This window comes from Bufo bufo, chromosome 3, assembly GCF_905171765.1.
Source record: "Bufo bufo chromosome 3, aBufBuf1.1, whole genome shotgun sequence".
Lineage (NCBI taxonomy): Eukaryota > Metazoa > Chordata > Amphibia > Anura > Bufonidae > Bufo > Bufo bufo.
The window spans coordinates 478,899,100-478,924,897 of NC_053391.1; the positions used below are offsets into that span (position 1 = coordinate 478,899,100).

The 25,798-nt window shown below is 44.1% G+C and overlaps 1 protein-coding gene across 1 annotated transcript in view; it reads left to right on the forward strand.

Annotated features, from left to right (window-relative positions):
* LOC120995811 (ileal sodium/bile acid cotransporter-like) overlaps window positions 1-23,300 on the forward strand; it is a 36,903-nt gene extending 13,603 nt beyond the window's left edge. Inside the window, exons 3-6 of the mRNA XM_040425243.1 lie at window positions 16,521-16,609; window positions 19,458-19,633; window positions 20,995-21,152; window positions 22,140-23,300. Of these exons, the coding sequence (XP_040281177.1) occupies window positions 16,521-16,609; window positions 19,458-19,633; window positions 20,995-21,152; window positions 22,140-22,255 (539 nt within the window). The 3' untranslated portion in view covers window positions 22,256-23,300. The remainder of the gene's footprint in view (window positions 1-16,520; window positions 16,610-19,457; window positions 19,634-20,994; window positions 21,153-22,139) is intronic.
* The last annotated feature ends 2,498 nt before the right edge of the window (window positions 23,301-25,798 follow it).

Here is a 25,798-nt window from a genome sequence, read left to right on the forward strand (position 1 = left end):
ATTAAAAACAAAAAAGAGAGACTCACGTCTTCAGATCAGATCAGGGTCCAGCATGAGCTCCCCTCTCTGCCACTTTCAAACCCTGCCTGACCACAAGTGTGACGTGCCGTCTACATGCATGTCCTCATAATAAAAGCAGGCAAACCATGCTTCTTTTTAATCAAGAATCGGGCTTCTCAAGGTACTGTAGCATTCCTTGGAATTTTCCATTTATTTTTCACTAGTATACATGCTGAGGTTTTCCATTATCAATCACCCTTTTCACGCAATGTTTTGGGAGGACACCCCCCTTTATCATGCATGAAGACGTGGGTTCACACAGGTGTTGTCTACCTGGCAATTAACGTAGACAATATTTATTAAATCATTACACAATACAAAATTACAAAAACTTCTATAAAAACACACATAAAATACAGCGATCATAGGAATACATCATATGTCTACATGCATGTCGCTGCTGTCAGCAAATCAATAGCCACCAAAGTTTTTAAAAAAGTGATAGAGCTGAGTGAGGGCTCATTTTTTTTATGGGATGAGCAGTATTTTATTTTATTTTTTAATTGATACAATTAGTATTGAGCGCAGCATCCGATGCGGAGACTGCTGAACTACAGCTGCAATTTATCGCTAATCCATTCAGTTAGCTGTAGAGTTACTGTGCCATCAGTATTACAGGCAGCTCTAATTTATCGCTGTGTACATACGTGTGCAGTGCACCAAGATTCATACTGTAGCTAATCCGTTCTGTTAGCTGTAGAATAACTGTGGCGTCAGCATTACAGGCGGATCTAATTTATCGCCGTGCACATAAGTGTGCAGTGCACCATTATTCATAGTTAATCCATTCTGTTAGCTGTAGAGTTAGGCCTATTTCACATGGGCGTGTGTGCCCCGTGGTCATGCTGCGGCCTGCAAAATGCGGGCCGCAATGCACGAGCACAGTCCGTGGGGCAGCAGCAGCGTATCACGGACCCATTCACTTGAATGGGTCCGCAATCCGGGCGTTCCGCAAAAAGATAGGACATGTTCTATCTTTTTGCAGAACTGTAAATGCAGTGCTTCCGTAGAGTTCCGTTCCGTGCTTCCGTTCCGCACCATTCCGCATCTCTGGATTTGCGGACCCATTGAAGTGAATGGGTGCGCATCCGTGATGCGGAATAGAACGGCACCCGTGTATTGCGGATCCGCAAAACGGCAATGGGGCGCACACGCCCGTGTGAAAGAGGCCTTATCGTGTGTCAGTATTACAGGTCACTGTTACTTTTAGGCAGATTGGCCGGTTATACCTGATTTATAGCGATTCGTGACAAAATAATTCGTAACGAATCTAATTCCTTGTCAATTTTCAGTGAAGCTGCCGAATCGAATTTTTCTAAATTTCGCTCATCTCTAGATACAATATTTGGATACATGCAATCTTTTGATCATTTAAAAAAATATATATTTTAATGCGTTTATTCTCCTAGATTTTACAATTTTCTTTAGTCCACTAAGGGGATTTGAACACTTGTACCATACACTGTGATACAACGTATTGGGATATTTACTGGTAATCTGTGACATCCTGCCAGAGGCAGGGTATAATAGGTGTCATAACATAGGAGGCCCGCAGCTGCCATGACAACTGCTTGGCATTTACACAGAAGCAATTTCCTTCCTCTGAGCAGCCACTCAGATCAGAATAGATCGAGAGAAACAGCAATTCCTATCACACTACCTAACACCCTGCACTGGAATCAGCTACACTATATCACTATCTAACCTACACTGACTATCTCCCACTAACTATCTGTATTATATATATGAGCTAACTAACTATATATCTAATGTAATTGGATAAGGAATAGGATCCAGATGAAAGCACAGAGCACAGCAATGTCACTGCTCTCTCTCTCAGAACTGCAACAAAACAGCGGAAAATGCTGCGGGGGAGTTTCCTATATAGTAAGGGGTAGGCAACTCTCCTATTGGTTGCTCATCCCTTTGCTAAGCTCTGACAAAGATATTGCAGCCTTCTCATTGGCCCACAAGCAAGAAGGGAGGTTACTGATGAAAAAAAAATCTAGAATATTATTGATTACGAATATATAGCATTATATTCTACATCTTCGCGAATTCTCGAATGGCCGACATTCGCGATAAAAATTTGCGATTAGAATATTCGCGATCAACACTAATATGGATCAGATGTGGACAAAAACAATGGTGACGTGCATGAGCCTTTATTGTTTAAAAGTCTCCTGTGGTTGCCTGATTAGAAGGTATCCTGCTGCTGAGACCCCCAGCGATTAGCTATAACCTGTTCAGGAACCTGCTCAATTTCTCTGCAGCAGAACCCCAGGGGAAACGATGCATTACAATGTAGAACCCATTGGTCCCTAGCAAAAGGCACTCTTGGTATCCAATCCCAGTTCTTGGTAACGCACAATGGTCCTGAATGGGAGAACCTCCAATAAGGTCACTTTCACAAAGTCAGTGTTTGGTCAGTGATTTTTCTCAGTGATTGTGAGCCAAAATCGGGAGTGGAAGCTACACCGAGATAAGGTATAATGGAAAGATTTGTACCTGTTCTGTGTTTTGGCTCACAATCGCTGATGGAAATGACTGGCCAGACCCTAATATGGTATTCAAAAGTGAATTTTGTAAACCAGACATTCGCTTCCATTTCTCCATGCAGTCCATATAAGGAGTCTATCTGAAATGTTCAGCGGTTACAGAATGATCAGAGGGAGCAGTAAAATATTTACTAGTTCATTCCTTACCGTTTTATCTTCTCTTTGACACTTTAAACTCATTTGCCTGGAATCCATTATTTTGAAATCTTTCCTTGAAAAGTGCAGAGTAATCACCTGGCGCACTTACATTATTCAGGTAGTGATTTTCGAGGGCACTGTGATATTGACTTTGGGAAATAGTGGAAGCAAATCAAGCCAAGGTGATAAATAGAATAGATAAAGATATTATTACTACTGATTAACGCCTGCTTGAGGTTATTGGACAAGGTAAATTAAGTGAGTTGAGAGGTGTGGATATCTTCTCAGCATACTGAGCAGTAGGATTTGGAGAAGCGCACGCTGGTTTCTCAGAGGTTTACACATTAATAGAAATGCGCTACCAAACACCCCAGTGTAATATGCACGATGTGCAGTATATATTTTCACAAGTTAGTCAAGCCCCTACATGCAGTAAGGCCCCTTTCACACGAGCGAGTTTTCCGCGCGTGAGCAATGTGTGACGTGAGCGCATAGCACCCGCATTGAATCCTGACCCATTCATTTCAATGGGTCTGTGTACATGGCATCAGTTCTGCGTTGCGTGAAAAACGCAACATGTTCTATATTCTGCGTTTTTCACGCAGCCCTGACCCCATAGAAGTGAATGGGGCTCCAGTGAAAAATGCATTGCATCTGGAAGCAAGTGCGGATGCAATGCGTTTTTCACTGATGGTTGCTAAGAGATGTTGTTTGTAAACCTTCAGTTTTTTATGACGTGCGTGAAAAACGCATGAAAACGCATTGCACCCACGCAGAAAAAACTGAACAACGGAACGCAATCGCAGACAAAACTGACTGAACTTGTTTGCAAATCGGTGCGAGTTTCACTGAACGCACCCAGAGCCAATCCGTCACGCTCGTGTGAAAGAGGCCTAACTCTTCTACTGATGATGACGTCACTGAACTAACGTACATTGGACCGCAGTATGCCTTATTGCCTGGTAGTTCACAGGGAGTTTTTATAGATTTTTATGATTTACGGGTTTATACATTTACAGTGGTATGCACCTTGTGACTCCTGTTATGAAGCTACAAATCCATATTTAAAAAAGGCATGCAAGACTTAGGCCCCTTGGAGATGAGCATGTGTCACGCTGCGAGTCCGCAGCGCAGCTCCCGGCCTGACCTCCCAGCACGGACGGGGTCACATAGCATTATATTGATTTATGATGCTATGTAACTAGAGTTGAGCGGACACCTGGATGTTCGGGTTCGGCAGGTTCAGCCGAACTTGAAAAAAAAGTTCGGGTTCGGGACCCAAACTTGACCCCGAACCCGAACCCCATTGAAGTCAATGGGGACCCGAACTTTTGGCCACTAAAATGGCTCTAAAATAGCCCTGGAGGGCTGCAAAAGGCAGCAAAAGGCAGCAAAATGTGCTTAAGAGCATGGCAAATGCTCTGCAAACAAATGTGGATAGGGAAATGAATAAAAAAAACATAAAAGACCTTAAAAAAAAAATTAGGAATGATGTAGGAGGAAGAGGTTGAGGGGGCGGTGAATGGATGGATGTGGCCATGTAGGCTCACGTGGCGGTCTAGGTGGAAGCGGCGGCGAAGGAGGAATAGGTAGCCAACACAGATGTGTGTTATTTTGCATTTTTACATAGGGGTATCCCCCAAAATATTGGGACATCTAAAAAAAAATAAAAAAAGGAATAAGTGCACTTTAGTACAAGGATGGATGGTTGAGGCTGTTAGAACTGTCTATTCTGCACAAGGTACAGAAAAGTCTTGTGGGATCCAGGCCTGGTTCATTTTAATGAACGTGAGCTTGTCCACGTTGGCTGTGGACAGGCGGCTGCGTCTGTCTGTAATGACGCCTCCTGCCGTGCTAAATACACGTTCAGAGAGTACACTGGTTGCAGGGCAGGCCAGCACCTCCAAGGCATACAGGGCAAGCTCTGGCCATGTGGACAATTTGGAGACCCAGAAGTTGAATGGGGCAGAACCATCAGCCAGTACGTGTAGTCGTGTGCACAGGTACTGTTCCACCATGTTATTCAAATGCTGCCTCCTGCTAACACGCTCCATATCAGCAGTTGGGGCCCGTTGTTGCGGCGAGGTGACAAAGCTTTTCCACATGTCGGCCATGCTAACCCTGCCTTCTGAGGTGCTGGCGCTGACACAGCTGCGTTGGCGACCTCTTCCTCCCCCCCTGCCTTCGCCCTGTGCTTCCACTTGTCCCCCGGCATCAGTCGGGAATGCTCTCAGGAGCGCGTCTACCAGCGTGCACCTGTAGTCGCGCATCTTCCAATCACACTCCAGTGAGGGAATTAAGGACGGCACATTGTCTTTGTAACGGGGATCCAACAGGGTGGCCACCCAGTAGTCAGCACACGTTAAAATGTGGGCAACTCTGCTGTCGTTGCGCAGGCCCTGCAGCATGTAGTCGCTCATGTGTGCCAGGCTGCCCAGAGGTAAGGACAAGCTGTCCTCTGTAGGAGGCGTATCGTCTGCGTCCTCGGTATCCCCCCAGCCACGCACCAGTATCCCCCCAGCCACGCACCAGTGATGGGCCCGAGCTGCGTTGGATGCCACCCCGCTATGAACATGCTTCATCCCCATCCTCCTCCTCCTCCAGTAGTGGGCCCTGGCTGGCCAAATTTGTACCTGGCCTCTGCTGTTGCAAAAATCCTCTTTCTGAGCCACTTCTAAAAGACTGGCCTGAAAGTGTTAGAGATGACCCCTCTTCCTCCTCCTCATCTTGGGCCACATCCTCTTCAATCATCGCCCTAAGTGTTTTCTCAATGAGACATAGAAGTGGTATTGTAACGCTGATAACGGCGTCATCTCCACTGGCCATGTTGGTGGAGTACTCGAAACAGCGCAACAGGGCACACAGGTCTCGCATAGAGGCCCAGTCATTGGTGGTGAAGTGGTGCTGTTCCGCAGTGCAACTCACCCGTGCGTGCTGCAGCTGAAACTCCACTATGGCCTGCTGCTGCTCGCACAGTAGGAAGAGGAGGTAACAGGAGGCAAAGAATGATGCCCTGCGATCCTTGGCGGCGGAAGGACGTGCACCAAACAGCTCTCCGCCTGGGGCCCAGCCGCCACTACATTTACCCAGTGTGCAGTTAGGGAGATATAGCGTCCCTGGCCGTGCTTACTGGTCCACGTATCTGTGGTTAGGTGGACCTTGCCACAGATGGCGTTGCGCAGTGCACACTTGATTTTATCCGATACTTGGTTGTGCAGGGAGAACACGGCTCTCCTGGAGAAGTAGTGGCGGCTGGGAACGACGTACTGTGGGACAGCAAGCAACATGAGCTGTTTAAAGCTGTCCGTCTCCACCAGCCTGAATGACAGCATTTCAAAGGCCAGTAGTTTAGAAATGCTGGCATTCAGGGCCAGGGATCGAGGGTGGCTAGGTGGGAATCTACGCTTTCTCTCAAAGGTTTGTGAGATGGAGAGCTGAACGCTTCCGTGTGACATGGTGGAGATGCTTGGTGACGGAGGTGGTGTTGTTGGTGGCACATCCTCTGTTTGCTGGGCGGCAGGTGCCAACATTCTTCCAGAGGCGGAGGAAGAGGCCGAGGCAGCAGCAGAAGAGGGAGCAGGAGGGGCCTGAGCCCTTTCTTGGTTTTGAAGGTGCTTACTCCACTGCAGCCCGTGTCTCGCATGTAGATGCCTGGTCATGCAGGTTGAGAACGTTAATGCCTCGCTTCAGTCTCTGATGGCACAGCGTGCAAACCACTCGGGTCTTGTCGTCAGCACATTGTGTGGAGAAGTGCCATGCCAGGGAACTCCTTGAAGCTGCCTTTGGTGTGCTCGGTCCCTGGTGACGTTGGCCAGTAGCAGGCAAACTGTTTTGGCGATGGCTGCTCTGCTTTTGCACCCTGCTCCCTCTTTTGCTACGCTGCTGGCTAGGTCTCACCACTGCTTCTTCCTCCGAACTCTGAAAGTCAGTGGCACGACCTTCATTCCATGTGGGGTCTAGGACCTCCCCGTCCCCTGCATCGTCTTCCACCCAGTCTTCCTCCCTGACCCCCTTTTCGGTCTGCACACTGCAGAAAGATGCAGCAGTTCGCACCTGTGTTTTGTCATCATCAGAGACGTGCTGAGGTGGTATTCCCATGTCCTCATCAGGAAACATAAGTGGTTGTGCGTCAGTGCATTCTATGTCTTCCACCCCTGGGGAAGGGCTAAGTGGATGCCCTTGGGAAACCCTGCCAGCAGAGTCTTCAAACAGCATAAGAGACTGCTGCATGACTTGAGGCTCAGACAGGTTCCCCGATATGCACGGGGGTGATGTGACAGACTGATGGGCATGGGTTTCAGGCGCCACCTGTGCGCTTTCTGCAGAAGACTGGGTGGGAGATAATGTGAACCTGCTGGATCCACTGTCGGCCAGCCCAATCAACTAGCGCCTGTACTTGCTCAGGCCTTACCATCCTTAGAACGGCATTAGGCCCGACCAAATATCGCTGTAGATTCTGGCGGGTACTGGGACCTGAGGTAGTAGGTTCAGTAGGACGTGTAGCTGCGGCAGAACGGCCACGTCCTCTCCCTGCACCAGAGGCTCCACCAACACCACCACCATGACCGCGTCCCTTATTAGATGTTTGCCTCATAGTTAGCGTTCACCAAGCAAAGTAAAAAGTGGTTAAGTCTTTTAAAAATAATTAACCGCCAATAAAAACCCTGATGTAGGGTATTGCACTCAAATTTTTTTTTTTAACTCTATATGACAGCAGTATTTGTGGCCTAAATTTCACAGTCACTTATGCACGTCTAATCCCAGATGTGCAGTATATCAGAGGGTTTATTAACCCCAGTAAGCAAAAAGCCGTATTTGTGGCCTAAATGTGACACTCACTTATGCACGTCTAAGGCTACTTTCACACCTGCGTTCGGGTGTCCGCTCGTGAGCTCCGTTTGAAGGGGCTCACAAGCGGCCCCGAACGCAGCCGTCCAGCCCTAATGCATTCTCAGTGGACGCGGATCCGCTGAGAATGCATCAGTCTGCCAGCGTTCAGCCTCCGCTCCGCTCAGTGAGTGGACACCTGAACGCTGCTTGCAGCGTTCGGGTGTCCGCCTGGCCGTGCGGAGGCAAGCGTATCCGTCCAGACTTACAATGTAAGTCAATGGGGACGGATCCGTTTGAAGATGACACTATATGGCTCAATCTTCAAACGGATCCGCCCCCATTGACTTTCAATGTAAAGTCTGGACGGATCCGTTCAGGCTACTTTCACACTTAGAAATTTTTCTAAGTTATAATGCAGACGGATCCATTCTGAACGGATGCAAACGTCTGCATTATAGGAGCGGATCCGTCTGATGAAACATCAGACGGACCCGCTCCGAACGCTAGTGTGAAAGTAGCCTAATCCCAGATGTGCAGTATATCAGAGGGTTTTGTAACCCCAGTAAGCAAAAAGCCATATTTGTGGCCTAAATGTGACACTCACTTATGCACGTCTAATCCCAGATGTGCAGTATATCAGAGGGTTTTTATAACCCCAGTAACCAAAAAGCCGTAATTGTGGCCTAAATGTGACACTCACTTATGCACGTTTAATCCCAGATGTGCAGTATATCAGAGGTTTTTTATAACCCCAGTAACCAAAAAGCTGTATTTGTGGCCTAAATGTGACACTCACTTATGCACGTCTAATCCCAGATGTGCAGTATATATCAGAGGGTTTTTATAACCCCAGTAACCAAAAAGCTGTATTTGTGGCCTAAATGTGACACTCACTTATGCACGTCTAATCCCAGATGTGCAGTATATCAGAGGGTTTTTTAACCCCAGTAAGCAAAAAGCCATATTTGTGGCCTAAATGTGACACTCACTTATGCACGTCTAATCCCAGATGTGCAGTATATATCAGAGGGTTTTTATAACCCCAGTAACCAAAAAGCCATATTTGTGGCCTAAATGTGACACTCACTTATGCACGTCTAATCCCAGATGTGCAGTATATCAGAGGGTTTTTTAACCCCAGTAAGCAAAAAGCCGTATTTGTTGCCTAAATGTGACACTCACTTATGCACGTCTAATCCCAGATGTGCAGCATATCAGAGGGTTTTTTCCCCCCTGTAAGCAAAAAGCTGTATTTCTGGCCTAAATGTGACACTCGCTTATGCACGTCTAATCGTAGATGTGCACTATATGAAACAGAAGTTTGTTTTTTTCACCCCAGTAAGCAAAAAGCTGTATTTCTGGCCTAAATGTGACAATCACTTATGCACGTCTAATCCTAGATGTGCACTATATGAAACAGATGGGGGTTTTTTTTCACCCCAGTAAGCAAAAAGCTGTATTTCTGGCATAAATGTGACACTCACTTATGCACGTCTAATCCTAGATGTGTACTATATGAAACAGATAGTTTTTTTTCACCCCAGTAAGCAAAAAGCTGTATTTCTGGCCTAAATGTGACACTCACTTATGCACGTCTAATCCTAGATGTGCACTATATGAAACAGATGGTTTTTTTCACCCCAGTAAGCAAAAGGCTGTATTTCTGGCCTAAATGTGACACTCGCTTATCCACGTCTAATCCTAGATGTGCACTATATGAAAAAAAGGTTTTTTTTAACCCCAGTGTCTCAAAGCAGTATTTCTGGACTTGGGGACATGCAGATATCCTGTGCTGGTGCACTATCATTGCATAAAATGGCTGCCGATTATGTATTGATATTGACTAACTGAAGGAAGAAAAGTTCGTTTTCAGTAGTAGTTTGCTAAGGGCAGGCTTAAAACAATTGTGCACTGCACCCACAAAACACATTTGCTGTAGATCGCTGAGTGAAGAAGCAGTTCTTCATAAGATTTCTCCCTGATCTCTCCCTCACAGCAGCTGCAGCCTATCCCTACACTAATCAGAGCAGAGTGACGGGTTTAAATAGAGGCTGGGTCACATGCTGCAGTTGGCCAATCACAGCCATGCCAATAGTAGGCATGGCTGTGATGGCCTTTTGGGGCAAGTAGTATGACGCTTGTTGATTGTCTGCTGTGCAGCCTTTCAAAAAGCACCAAGAAAGCGCTGAACACCGAACCCGAAATTTTACGTAAATGTTCAGGTCCGGGTCCGGGTGTCGAAAAACCTAAAGTTCGGTACGAACCCGAACTTTACAGTTCGGGTTCGCTCAACCCTATATGTAACCCTTAGGCCCCTTTCACATGGGCAAGTATTCCGCGCGGATGCGATGCGTGAGTTGAACGCATTGCACCCGCACTAAATACCGACCCATTCATTTGTATGGTGCTGTTCACATGAGCGGTGATTTTCACCCATCACTTGTGCGTTGCGTGAAAATCGCAGCATGCTCTATATTCAGCGTTTTTCACGCAACGCAGGCCCCATAGAAGTGAATGGGGTTGCGTGAAAATCGCAAGCATCTGCAAGCAAGTGCGGATGCAGTGCAATTTTCACGCACGGTTGCTAGGAGACGATCGGGATGGAGACCCGATCATTATTATTTCCCCTTATAACATGGTTATAAGGGGAAATAATAGCATTCTGAATACAGAATGCATAGTAAAATAGCGCTGGAGGGGTTAAAAAAATAAAATAAAAATTTAACTCACCTTAATCCACTTGATCGCGGAGCCGGCATCTCCTTCTGTCTTCATCTTAGCTGTGTGGAGCAACAGGACCTGTGGTGACGTCACTCCGGTCATCACATGGTCCATCACATGATCCATCATCATGGTAAAAGATCATGTGATGACTGGAGTGATGTCACCACAGGTCCTGTTGCCCCACACAGCTAAGATGAAGACAGAAGGAGATGCCGGCTCTGCGATCAAGTGGATTAAGGTGAGTAAAATTGTATTTATTTTTTTAACCCCTCCAGAGCTATTTTACTATGCATTCTGTATTCAGAATGCTATTACTTTCCCTTATAACCATGTTATAAGGGAAAATAATACAATCTACAGAACACCGATCCCAAGCCCGAACTTCTGTGAAGTGCAAAACGCGAGTGCAAAACGCATTACAATGTTTTGCACTCGCGTGGAAAAATCGTGCATGTTCCCGCAACGCACCCGCACATTTTCCCGCAACGCCCGTGTGAAAGAGGCCTTACAGTTCTGGAACGTATTGGATAACATTGGCAGCATTATGTGAGTGTCATCTAATACATTCCAGAACTGTAAGGGTTACATAGCATCATAAATCAGTATAATGCTATGTAATCCCGTCAGTGCTGGAAGGTCAGGCCGGGAACTGCGCTGCGGACTCTCAGCGTGACAAACGCTCGTCTGCAAAGGGCCTTAAAGGGGTTGTTCAAGTTTGAATAACCTCCTCTAGGATGCCCGACCCAGCGACCCTGCACATACTTACCTGGTCCCCGGTGCTGGATCCAGGACTGCTCCACGGTAGTGGCTGCATCTAACCTGCAGGCAGAAATCAACATCCGTCGATGGGGGGGTAGACAAAAGAGGGGCTGCTATGAAATTAAATATAAACATCCTTCATCTTTTAAACCCATGCAGATTTCTGTGTGTTAGGGTGCCTTCACATGCTGCGGATCTTGTCACAGAATTTTCTGCGACTGAAAATCAGTTCCATTGATTTGAATGGGTCCGCATGTCATCGGTTTATTTATGAAAGATCCAAAATATACAGAAAATTACCTATTTTCTAAATCTGTATACAAACCAGATTCCAAAAAAGTTGGGACACTATACAAATTGTGAATAAAAACTGAATGCAATGATGTGGAGGTGCCAACTTCTAATATTTTATACAGAATAGAACATAAATCACGGAACAAAAGTTTAAACTGAGAAAATGTACCATTTTAAGGGAAAAATATGTTGAATCAGAATTTCATGGTGTCAACAAATCCCAAAAAAGTTGGGACAAGGCCATTTTCACCACTGTGTGGCATCTCCCCTTCTTCTTACAACACTCAACAGACGTCTGGGGACCGAGGAGACCAGTTTCTCAAGTTTAGAAATAGGAATGCTCTCCCATTCTTGTCTAATACAGGCCTCTAACTGTTCAATCGTCTTGGGCCTTCTTTGTTGCACCTTCCTCTTTATGATGCACCAAATGTTCTCTATAGGTGAAAGATCTGGACTGCAGACTGGCCATTTCAGTACCCGGATCCTTCTCCTACGCAGCCATGATGTTGTGATTGATGCAGAATGTGGTCTGGCATTATCTTGTTGAAAAATGCAGGGTCTTCCCTGAAAGAGATGACGTCTGGATGGGAGCATATGTTGTTCTAAAACCTGAATATATTTTTCTGCATTGATGGTGCCTTTCCAGACATGCAAGCTGCCCATGCCACACGCACTCATGCAACCCCATACCATCAGAGATGCAGGCTTCTGAACTGAGCGTTGATAACAACTTGGGTTGTCCTTGTCCTCTTTGGTCCGGATGACATGGCGTCCCAGATTTCCAAAAAGAACTTTGAATCGTGACTCGTCTGACCACAGAACAGTCTTCCATTTTGCCACACTCCATTTTAAATGATCCCTGGCCCAGTGAAAACGCCTGAGCTTGTGGATCTTGCTTAGAAATGGCTTCTTCTTTGCACTGTAGAGTTTCAGCTGGCAACGGCGGATGGCACGGTGGATTGTGTTCACTGACAATGGTTTCTGGAAGTATTCCTGAGCCCATTCTGTGATTTCCTTTACAGTAGCATTCCTGTTTGTGGTGCAATGTCGTTTAAGGGCCCGGAGATCACGGGCATCCAGTATGGTTTTATAGCCTTGACCCTTACGCACAGAGATTGTTCCAGATTCTCTGAATCTTCGGATGATGTTATGCACAGTTGATGATGATAGATGCAAAGTCTTTGCAATTTTTCGCTGGGTAACACCTTTCTGATATTGCTCCACTATCTTTCTGCGCAACATTGTGGGAATTGGTGATCCTCTACCCATCTTGGCTTCTGAGAGACACTGCCACTCTGAGAAGCTCTTTTTATACCCAATCATGTTGCCAATTGACCTAATTAGTGTTAATTGGTCTTCCAGCTCTTCGTTATGCTCAAATTTACTTTTTCCAGCCTCTTATTGCTACTTGTCCCAACTTTTTTGGGATTTGTTGACACCGTGAAAATTGGAATCAACGTATTTTTCCTTTAAAATGATACATTTACTCAGATTAAACGTTTGATCTGTCATCTACGTTCTATTACAAATAAAATATTGACATTTGTCATCTCCACATCATTGCATTCAGTTTTTATTCACAATTTGTTTAGTGTCCCAACTTTTTTGGAATCCGGTTTGTATTTTTTTTGCTTATAATGCTGCTTTCACACAACCATAAGTAGTCCATGAAATGCAGTATGTGTGACGGCCACATTTCCCGGATCGACCGGGGCTCATGTGAGCAGAACTTACTATCATTGTAGATCACTATGATGCTGTGAGTTCGATTCATATGAACCACGGTTGGTCTGAGAAATGCCTCGGGCCACATTTCACAGACTACATACAGCCTATGGGGGCCTTCACACACGGCAGATTTTGTTGCAGAAGATATTCTCAAACTTAGGCCTCATAAACACGACCGTTCCGTTTTTTGCGGTCCGCAAATTGCGGATCCACAAAACAAAGAAGCCGCCCGTGTGCCTTCCGCAATTTGCGGAACGGAACAGGCAGCCCATTGTAGAAATGCCTTTTCTTGTCCGCAAAACGGACAAGAATAGGACATGTTATATTATTTTTGCGGGGCTACGTAACGGAGTAACGGATGCGGACAGCACACGGAGTGCTGTCCGCATATTTTGCGGCCCCATTAAAGTGAATGGGTCCGCACCCGAGCCGCAAAAACTGCGGTTAGGATGCGGACCAGAACAACGGTCGTGTGCATGAGGCCTTAAAATCAGTTTTGTTCACCTGAATGGGGCTTGCAGAAATCCATTCAAACAATCCCATTCACATGAATGGAAAATTTTCCACAACAAAATCTGCCACGTGTGAAGGCACCCTTAGGCCTCTTGCACACGATCGTATGGCTTTTTCAGTATTTTGTGGTCCGCAAAAAACAGATCCACAAAAAATACAGGTGACGTCCGTGTGCATTCCATTTTTTTGCGGAACGGAACAGCTGACCCCTGATAGAAAAGTACTATCCTTGTCCGTTATGCGGACAATAATAAAACATGTTATATCTTTGAACGGAAAAACGGAAATAAGGAAATGGAAGGCATACAGAGTACCTTCCGGTTTTTTTTTGCGGATCCATTGAAATTAATGGTTCCGTATACGGAACACAAAAAACGGAACGTAAATGGAGGCCATAGACATATAGTCACACCACTCAAATTAATTAGTAATATATCTGCTCTATGTTAGCATCTTTGAATGGCCTCTTATTGTTTAGAAGTTTAAAGCAATTCTCCAAATTATTAAGAAATTTTCCATACCTAACTTTTTTTAATAGATCAATTCAGTTCTGAATGGACAATAAAGGTGGCGTCCTGGTAAATATAATGATGACCTATCCTCAGGTCAGCTATTTCAATGAGCCACCGCGCTCATCGGAGCTCTGGTGAGCGCAGTTGACTCTCAGCATCTCTCCAAGCACAGCACCAGCAGGCCCGTCTCATTTATCGTTTCCACGCCTGTTTTAAGCGTAGAAAATGCTCTCAATGTAAGCCAGCAAGGAAGCTGGCTTACATTTAGACCGGTGCTGGATAGGCTGAAGTTATATAGAGGCAGCTCTGGAAAATGAAAGGTAGAATCTGATTGGTTGCTATGGGCAACTAAGACAGTTTTCCTTTGCACCAGTTTTGATAAATCTCTGCCAATATTTATTACCCTTAGGCCTCTTTTACACGACTGTATGGCTTTTTCAGTGTTTTGCAGTCCGTTTTTTACGGATCCGTTGTTCCGTTTTTTGTTTCTGTTTCTGTTCCGTTTTTCTGTATGACATATACAGTATACAGTAATTACATCGAAAAAATTGGGCTAGGCATAAAATTTTAAAAAGATCGTTCTGCAAAAACGGAACGGATACGGAAGACATACAGATGAATTTCCCTATCTGTTCTGTTTTTTTTGTGGACCCATTGACTTGCATGGAGCCACGGAACGTGATTTGTGGGCAATAATAGGACATGTTCTATCTTTCAACGGAACGTAAAAACGGAAACGGAATGCATACGGAGTATATTCATTTTTTTTGCGGAACCATTGAAATTAATTGTTAAAACCACGCACAAGGCATCAGTGTCCCGTCATTGCACTGTGCCTTCTGTACCTGGACCCTAACTATGCAGATCCTAGTGGGATCCGTGAGATGAATATATATATTTTTAGGACACAAAGGTGGCAATTATTCTAGTGTGTGATACCCCATTACTTTTGAGAGGGCCACATGGGGCATTATTTCTTATTAAAGAAGGCAATCATGGGGTACTATTACTTTTCAGGGTGATACCCAGGAATATATCATTACCTTTTATGGGGCACATTATTTTTTTAAGAGGCACTCAGAAGCACATTACTATGTTTTAGATGGCACCCAACGGACATTATTACTTCTCAGTAGGAACTATGGAGATTATTATCTTCAAACAGCATACAGAAGGATACATCAGGGGCATTGCTACTTTCTAAGGGGTATCAGCAGGATGTAAGGGTGTAGGTTGGGAAAAGGTAGTAACTGTAGGATTCTGGAAAAGTGAGAAGCCATAGAAGTCTCTGTTGCAAACTCTGCAGACACAAGTCCTCAATGGAAGAAGTCATCAAGTTGGTCTGGACCAGGTGGAAAAGACAGGGAAAGTGAACTGCAAGGCACTGGAATATACTGTACTGCATTCACTTATACGACCTGTAGATTGCTTGTGTATCACAAATATCTACCACTATATGGTCACTGTATTGGGGTAATATTGGTCTTTGTACAATGGATTTTATTCAGTAACAGTATGATGTTTATTTTCAGTTACTGTGTAATGGTATTTTTGGCAATATTGGTCTTTGTACTGTGTTATGATCAGTTGCAGTATGGTAATATTATTCAAGTGCTATTTAATGGTATTGGTCACTATTGGTTGTCATTATGACTGCAGCCTTCACCTGCAACACATCACACCTCACTCCAGACATCTGTGGCACACCTGTGGGGAGGGAGGCTCTCTCTCCTTGCATGCCACAGCTCCAGCAGTTGCTTACATCATGGGCTGCTCCATCACTGTTGCCCGTCACTTCAGGTTACCACAGGCGCATTGACCACTACTCCACATCCTTAGCCAGGGACGGTAACTTGAGTATCCACACTCATGCCTTTGAGACCCCTTTAATGGTTTGGGCATTTTCTTCATCACACCCCCAGCCAGGAGGTGATGTGTGAAACTGTAAGAACTACTACAACATTTCAGCAGGGTACATGCACGAGTCATATTGAGGAGGGGACTCCCTCTCCTCGTGCACTCTGTTGCTGCAGCCTCCTCCTTATGGTTGAAGTAGGTACCCTTCCCCTGCTGCAGCATGCAATACAGCTAATGGTGCTCAAACATTGCTTATACAGTATTTGGTTTTGGAGTGGTGACACACAGACCAGCGTCATCACTCACATGACCATAGTTTCTGCCCCTAAGTGAATAAAGAGTCAGCAAAGGGGTAGCACTTTTCTTCTGTGCCGGACAGGCAGCGCTGCCTGGCGAATTAAGGGGCCACACTGTTTTTTGCAAACAGTAAGATTACAAATCAACAAAAAGTACCAGAGACAGTGTATAACTGAAGCATGGCAGTAAGGATCACTCTCCTGGCATTAATACTTACTACATGTGATGTTTTTATTTATTTTTATTTTAGGTATTTCTTTAGTAACTCTAGTAGTTCCTGTTGGAATTGGAATGTTTGTAAACTATAAATGGCCCAAGCAAGCAAAGCGTATATTAAAGGTAAGGAAATCAAATGTAAATTAAAAAGTATGGAAGTCAAATATCAATTAAAATTGATGCATACACATAAACTACATATTACTGTTAGTTCTGCAAGAACTAGAACAAGAGAGGCAACAACACTGAATGAGAAGGTCCATACACAGTGGCATAGCTATAGGGTGACAGTAGTGGCAGGAGCAACCAGACCCTGTGCCAGGGAGCCTGATACTCCCACTCACCAAGGTTGTCAGTGAATTTTCTGTAGTAAATGAGGCCTTTGCAGGTTCCACTAGGTTAGACTACACGGGTCTCAGTTACTACATTTACTCCTCCATATACTTACTTCCTCATTCTATTTTGTAGTTTTTAGATTTGGGCACCATTGCGGGTCCTCCTGGCATTCAGAGTCAGAACATTGTATTCAGGGTGCACACAACGTCTTGACGCTCAACAGCATCAGGACCTAATGTGGTGGCACCTAATTCTAAGGAGGAACAAACATGGGAGGAAGAAGTGTTAAGTAAATGGAGGGGTTTGGTTTGAGGTCTCAGTTGATTTCTTGGTATTATCTGGAAACTGAATATATTAAGAGATTAACCAGGGATATGGATTTATGGTCTGAATTAAGTTTTGGATCTAGAACAGATTAATTTTGGCATCTGGTCTGGATTTATTTTGTGATCTTATTGAAAGCTTCTGGTCATCACCATGATACTGTAGTAAAAGATTAGAGCTCAGTAAATAATGAGATAAACCTTTAGATTTGATGGAAATGTTCCGTTTTTTGCAGTCCGCGGAGCCTTAAAAAACTTAAGCCGCCCATGTGCCTTCCGCAATTTGCGGAACGGAACGGGCGGCCCATTGTAGAAATGCCTATTCTTGTCCGCAAAACGGACAAGAATAGGACATGTTATATTTTTTTTGCGGCGCGGGGCTACGGAACGGAGCAACGGATGCGGACAGCACACAGAGTGCTGTCTGCATCTTTTTGCAGCCCCATTGAAGTGAATGGGTCCGCAACCGAGCCGCCAAAATGCGGCTCGGATGCGGACCAAAACAACGGAGTCCCCCACCCAAAACAACGGCCGTGTGCATGAGGCCTAAGCCAGACAAAACAATGAAAACATAAAAAAATGGTTTGTCCCACAAGATGAAAAAATGGCATGGTGTTAAACAGGAAGTCACAGCTAAGACAATACCCCATCAGAGGGGAAATAGACATGAATGGTATGTATAAATTGTGTACTCACAGGCTACCACCTGCATTAAAACGTAGCCTTTATTCTATAATACACATATAATAACTAACTCCCATAACAAAACACACAAAGAAAAGAAAAAGAAAAACATAAATCGACACTATATGTCTGGACGTGTATCTGGTGCTCCAGGAGACTATTGGTGGTTAGTTAACAGGCAGTATGGTTCTTGCAGAGCAGTCGATTCATAGGCAGGATAGCTGCTATAGAGTAGGGCCTATCCCTAGGTGTGACCCTAGGGTATTTAAGCCCTGCCTACAAAACGGAATAGCCGCCCTGATAAGGGCGATCCCGTGTTCAGGAACCTTCTGTCTTACCCTAGTTTGTCCCTGTTTGATGACAGTTGGACTGGGTCTGACCGCGGTCCCCTAGATGATGACCTAATCTGAGCACAAAAAAAAACAATAAAGATATATTCACAGATATATGCACCATATGTGTTTATACTAAATCCACTGTGTCGTAAAAATAAGAGAAAAAAAGAGAGGTATTCTTATGATAACTTTACGGTTGCTGCTTGATGCTCGTATTAGTGCACTCCTGCAGCGCAGCCGTGTATTGCGATGCCAGTATGCAGTCTTGGTATAGATATATAATCCCAAGATGTACTCTAAATATAGATATATAATACCTACGCGTTTCGCCCGTACCAATGACCTGGGCTCATCAGGGGATATATCAGTTTAATAACCTGACGGGCATCAGTGTTAATATGAATAGGATACAATCTTCCTCATCAAATGGTGTTAAACAGGCAGGAAGTGCTCAAACCCATATGCAGTTGTGCATATATATACAGGGGAGCAAATCCTGCACTTGTGGCCCATTGCTAATGGCGATCTCCAGCAAAAATGCATACAGTGGAGGATGCCCGCAGCGGATCACAAGTACCACAATAGACACCCTACACAAGATAACAATTATGTGGATGTGATAACCAATATAATAATATTTGCAAAGACGGGTGCACTCTGCGGTCTTACTAAACCCTCAAACTGATGTTAAAATTTAGAGATTAGCCAACAAATCCTACTATGGAGGACATGTCTGAGCCCGAGCCCGAGCACCGCGCCAAGGTTTCTCAAGTAGCTTGGGTCCTAACACTCCCCTACCTGTGCCATATGGGCAATACCAGGGGCCAGTGGGCGAATTAGAGGAGCGTGAGGCCCCGGGTATTGCCCTTTACGGCCCAGGTAGAGTGTTAGGACCCGAGCTACTTAAGAAACCTTGGCGCGGTGCTCGGGCTCAGACATGTCCTCCATAGTAGGATATGTTGGCTAATCTCTCAATTTTAACATCAGTTTGAGGGTTTAGTAAGACCGCAGAGTGCAGCCATCTTTGAAAATATTATTATATTGTCCCACAAGATGCAGGATCATCTTCAGGAATGAAAGCTCCCACAAGATGCCAGATCATCCTCAGGAATGAAAGCACCCAAATGTAGCAGCCAAGCAACACGGTGGTCTCCCTGGTAGTATGAAATATTATATATTAAACACAAAAATGATATTTTCCAGGGAACTTAGACACTGATTTAATCTTTTATGTCAATTATGCTATAAATCCACTGAGCAAAGTCAGCAATGAGAGATGTTTTTGCTTTGTAGGTGGGGTCAATAACAGGAGGCATTCTCATTGTCACTATCGCTGTGGTCGGAGGAGTATTGTACAAAGGATCCTGGATTATTGATCCAAAATTGTGGATTGTAGGAACCATATTCCCAGCTGTAGGATTCACAATGGGCTTTCTCCTAGCCACCATGGCCAATTTATCATGGAGCAGGTATGGATTTTTTCCTTAGGTATAATAGATACATTTTAGTAATGCTTTTTGGGATATTTGTCTTGTAAAAACTGGTGCTAAACAGTGGTTTTCACAGAGTGATGGAGTAGCTGGGCAGCAGTAGTTGGATGACCAATGTTTTTAAAGTTTACAGTGTTCTTTAATACAACTTAAAGGAGTTATCCAACCCCAAAAAATTCCCCCCAAATGCCCAGGCCCTTCACACAGATTGTACTTACCTCTCTCCCCGGCACCTGTGTTGCTTCTGATGCCTCTGAGGCATCTCCAAGTCGCACGGATCAAAACATACGGCGATGGGGGGCAGCCAATAACAGGCCCAGACAGGAATGAGCCTCTCTAGTGTCACCCGCGATGCTAGGGAGGCTCCCCCCCGTCGCCGGATGTTTTGATCGGCGCGACGGGGAGATGCAGGGGTGGCATCACAAGCGACACGGGTGCTGGGGAGAGAGGTAAGTACAATCTGTGTGAGGGGCCCAGGCATTTGGAAGGGAATTTTTAGAGTTGGATAACCCCTTTAATGGAATGAACATATGGAAATCATAGATGTTACCACTCATGTAAAAATTGTATGTAAAAGAAATAATTATATAAATAATAAATGGGAGGTTCAGAGCTGCCATAATTGCCATAAGTTACCATTTACCATTGCAGAACTCACTCACAAGTACTAAATAAATAGATTATAACATATAAAAATGCTGTCCCCCTCTTGAAGGATGTAACAAATATATAGTACGGGGCTGGCAATACAGGGCTGGACATTTCCTTAAAGGGGTTCTCCAGGACAGATCAGCTGGAGTCCAACTTCCGATACCCTGATTATGGCGCTGTTTACTGCAGTACTGCTTTCATATTCTTCAGTGGGTGCAGAGATGCAGTAACCGGCTCCATCTACCTACTGCACTGGAGGTGTACAGTTCTGGTTAATGGAGATGCTGGGAGTTGTACCACTGGCAAGCCAATATTGATGACCTATCCAAAGAATCATCCTAAGGCTATCAACTTAAAAGTCCCAAAGAACCCCTTTAAAAGTCATATTATTCCCATTTCTTCCCACAGGGGATCATAAATGGCAAATTCTTGACAAATTTGAATATTTCACATGGGGGGGAGGAGTTATAAGAGGAAATTAATGTTCTTTTTGTAGTTCAGATTAAAAATTAAAAAGCTATTTGGTAAATTTCTGTGCAGAATGTCTCCATTTTCCTTTACATTAGTTTATAGAAATAAGCTTTACTGTACTGTAACTTATACACAGTTTATCATTTACGGTACAGTAAGTCAATTATGTACTGTATCTCCTGTGCCTCTGAAATAATCATAGTGAATAATGTATTTAGGTGTCGCACAGTGGCGCTGGAGACTGGCATGCAGAACACCCAGCTATGTTCTACCATTGTACAACTCTCATTTACACCTCAGCAGCTAGGACTGATCTTCACGTTCCCATTGATATACAGTATTTTCCAAATCCTAATGGCTATCCTTTTTCTATTGGGTAAGTCTACCTGCTCTTTTCATTTTTAGAACACTTTAGACAGGAGCAGAAATTTACAACTACACTTACAAAGTGGTGTCAGGACTTTAGTCAGTGTACTTGGAAGAAGCGACTGCCCACCTAATCTAATAATGCGGGTGTGACGATCTTGGCGCACTACACATAACAGTGGGACTGGCACCTTAGAAATACCTTATCTGTGTATAAATATAATGCTAAGCATCTACTCACAGTGGACTTTCATTGGTATTTTGCCACTTAGCAAACTCCTGCATATAATCCTACTGCTTGTCTGGATCCTGCTAAGACCTGGTGTCTGGACCTGCTCTTGTATCAGTAATGGCTTATTCACACCGCCCAATTGTAGGCAGATTATCAGGAACGAACGCGCTTACAAACACTTATTGACAATCTGCCTGTATAAAGGTGCCGCAGATCACTCTAGGAACGAGCTTTCCCTTCAAACAGCTGATCAGTGGGGGTTCCGGGAGTTGTCCCCCTGTCGATGAGGAAAGGTCATTAATATTAAAAAAAGCAGACAACCCCTTTGATGGTTGTGATGTTAGAATGCTTATGTAGACATTAGTTTGTGTCTGTTCCAGCACAATTTTAAATATTTGAACCAATAAATGTGATAGACTGCCTCACTGGTCCATCAAAAACAGATCAACAGACCGAATCTGTAGATTATGGGCTGTACAAGCAGCGACAGATTGAAGTCCAGGCCCACCAGAGGAAATTATTTTGAGGGTCTATCCTTTGTGTATATAGGACATGAAGGGCGCTATTTTATGAGGGGTCCATTATTGTCAGAGCTTGGGCCCTCCGGAGGATCCTTTGGTGCTCTGGTGGGCAGTCCAACTTTGTGTACAAGTAATGCACAATTGCATCTTTTCTTTCATTGACTGTATGAGGAGGACATTAGAATAGATTGGAACCCAGTGTTATATGTATTTCATGGCTAATTTTCATGCTTTTCATGCCTAGGTTACCAAATTTATAAAAGGATATGTGGCAAAAAACTTGCAGTAGATGACTCTTCAGTGTCGCCATATGGACAGGAAAATGACGGATTTGATCTTGGTGAAAAGCCAAAGGATTGAGACTCAACTATTTGAGTTGGGTGTGGGAACTTTTAGCAATATTCAGCTAGAAGAACATGAAGAAACCCAAAAAACTAAACTATTTAATAGATATGTAATATACATGGATCCACAGGTGCCCATGAGATGGCTTATTATTATGGGTATGGCTGGTTTCAGACAGCCATGTGTGGTCTGGGAAAAATGGTCTATGTGATGGCCACATTTCTCAGACCAACCGCAGCTCCTCTGACCAAACCTTGCAGCATCATAGTCATTTATTATGTTGCGAGTTCCTGTTCAACCGCAGGTCTGCTGTACTGTACTAAGAACCAACACATACCTCAGATAAAATAATATCAAATTATAAGGGAGCCTAGACATATAAGTTGCACCTCCTATCCTGACTGACCCAATAGCCCCCAATAATAATGAAAGAGTATTGACATATAATATGTAGCAAATCTTTATTAATAGTACAAAAATATATATAGACAAGGTGAAGACAAAAAAAGGAGGGAGGAGGCCAAAAGAACCCCTCACCCCAAATAGCCCCTGGTAAGGAGACCACACAGAAGCAACACGGGTAGTCAGCTGAATATAATAGGGGTATAAATACCCATAGGTAAAAGATGTACATGTAGCCGGAATCATTTACGATGAAAAATAACCAGACTATTGTTGTACATGAAAATTTGAATGAAACTGCATACATACAATGTGTGGGGACCAATAACAGGCCGGAACATTATTCAGTCAAACACGCAACAGCATGCTAGTGGGTCCACACATGAAAGCATGTATGCTGCGGCTACAAGCCGCAGCAATTGGAGGCTGTTAATGACAGTAATCAATGATAGATAATAAACATGAAACCAGTTATTATGCCTACTACAAAAGTAGAGCCACATACATAAGGTGTGTGGAAACCAATAACATGTCAAAAGAAAAATATCCAGTCACCAATAAACGCACTGTAGCGTAGTAATGGGTCCACACACCAAGAAATGTATGCTATGGCTACAAGAGACCAACCAATGAAGCTGCAAATAACAAAAGTCAGATGAGCGAGATACCCGTGGCTAAGAGAGTGCCAATGTCCCAACGGGCGTTTCGCCACCCTACTGGCTTCGTCAGGAGGCTGATGAGAGTGGAATAAAAGCGGGTATTTATATTAAGAACACACCTGAGGTAAATCCATGACGCATGTCCAGTATGATGAATAGGGCCGCGTCATCATAGCGTGCCACCCTTCCCACCGTAGCCGTCCCGGCGCGCTCACGTGATCACCCGTGTCATCCCGTACTGGGTGACGCGAGACGCAAGACACCGCCCACCTCGGGCACCGGGGAGAAGAGTCATACGGAGCACCAGATCACGCACCCGCATCAGCGCAAGCGTGGAATGCGTGCACCCCAGATGCTAGAATGCAAATGCAATGGTGTGGAAACAAGATGTAATAATGTTCATTTCATTTATCACTAACGTGCAGAAAGTTATGAGGTGAGAAAGCCACAGCTCATGATAGAAAATTCTATTATTAAGTGTGTCCATCAATTCAGTGCATAATTGAGCAATAAATAAATACACAAATACAGATATTATAACATGTGATAAACCCCAACCAACATCAGCTGAGTACGGGATAATAAACCCGCCAGTCAGAAATTCCCAGCATTAATCAGTACGATTCTCTGAATGTGGGTCAGGTGAGCTATTGTTGGTCCAGTAAATGGGGCCGTCACACAGACCATATGGTTGCCTGAATCCTGTCTTATACTGAATTTACTATATTAAGGTAAATTGGTAAACTTCTCTTTCTCTGCAATATTCTCCACATATGGTCTACATGTAACCTATTAAGGACTGGCAATACCTGTTTTTACAGTGGTCATTAATGGACTTTATTCTAAGTTTCCACCCTTTTACGATAGCCTTAAAGAGGACCTGTCATGTCTGTACCCTTACTGCAGACTGCTAGCAATTCATTCATGACCTCTAGTAGGAATAATAAAGAAATGGCACAACATATAGACATAAGAATAGATGCTCCAGGATTGTTATTATTACATGAGGAATACATGTAGCTATTAAAACAGACATGTCGGGTCCTCTTTAAATAAGTGAATGGGTCTCCTGTGCAGTGCAGAGCAGGAGCCCACCTCTCATATGAAAGTTGGGCTCCTGCTCTAATGGCCCAGATCAGCACACCTGCCGATCCATGCCGTTTAAACGCTTAGATGCCATGGTCAATAGCGACAGTGGCATCTAAGTGGTTTAAAGGGAGAAGGCTCCCTCTGTCAGGCATCGACATCCTGCGAGTGAAATTGTGAGGTGCTGATGTCTTAATATGACAGCCGGGGTCTAATGAAGGCCCCTAGGTCTGTCTGCAGTGTATTCCCCAAAAGGCTGTTCCAGAGGCATAGCCCAATAGTGCCTGTCAGTATAGTACTGACGTATAATACACTGTACTACATAAGCAGTATCAAAACTGAATAGAATTTAGCTTAAATTAAAAAGTGCTTATGAGCTGTCAGGTAACAGCTCTCTGACAGAGTCACTGAGAAGGAACAGCGTCCCCCTCTATGTACTTGCTAGAACGTTATTTTGCATTATTGTATATTATTATAATGAACTGTATCATTTTAGGAACGTTGGTGCCAAAAAAGGAATCATTTTGGTAATAATTATACCTTTTTAGTTCTTAATTATTCAAGGATCATCCAGCAGTTTGTAAACTTTAAACCATGTGTAGAACACATAAAACTATAACCAGCAAACAAAAGCAGCTACAAGTCAGATTTCTGAAATAAAGTTTATGATCTTGTCTGGATAGATATATATATATATATATATATCTATATATCATGTACAGGTGAAACTCGAAAAATTAGAATATTGTGCAAAAGTTCATTTATTTCAGTAATGCAACTTAAAAAGGTGATTCATAATCTGGAGAGAAGTAATAAAGAAGATCGCGGCACTCACCGGAGGAGATTCAATGTTGCTACTTTATTCAGATGCTTCAAGAGAAGTAGTGCATATGGAATCCAGGGGCGGACACACTGTGGCTAGCAGCGACGGCCGTTACGCGCGGAGGATCGCGCTTCTGGCCGCTATAGAAGAAGCGCGAAACGGCCGTCGCCGCTTGCCACAGTGTGCCTGCCCCTGGATTCCATATGCACTACTTCTCTTGAAGCATCTGAATAAAGTAGCAACATTGAATCTCCTCCGGTGAGTGCCGCGATCTTCTTTATTACTTCTCTCCAGATTATGAATCATTTACCTAACCTCTACTTCGCTGAGCACCACGCTACGGAGCATCAACCACAGTAGCGGTTTCCTATTACTTAAGGCTATTTCAGGAAAGGCAGTGCCGCCTAGCCTCACCTGCTTCATACGTATTATATTCAATATGACAACTTAAAAGGTGAAACTAATATATGAGATAGACTCATTACACGCAAAGAGAGATATTTCAAGCCTTTATTTGTAATAATTTGGATGATTATGGCTTACAGTCACAATCTCAGAAAATTAGAATATGGTGAAAAGGTTCAATAT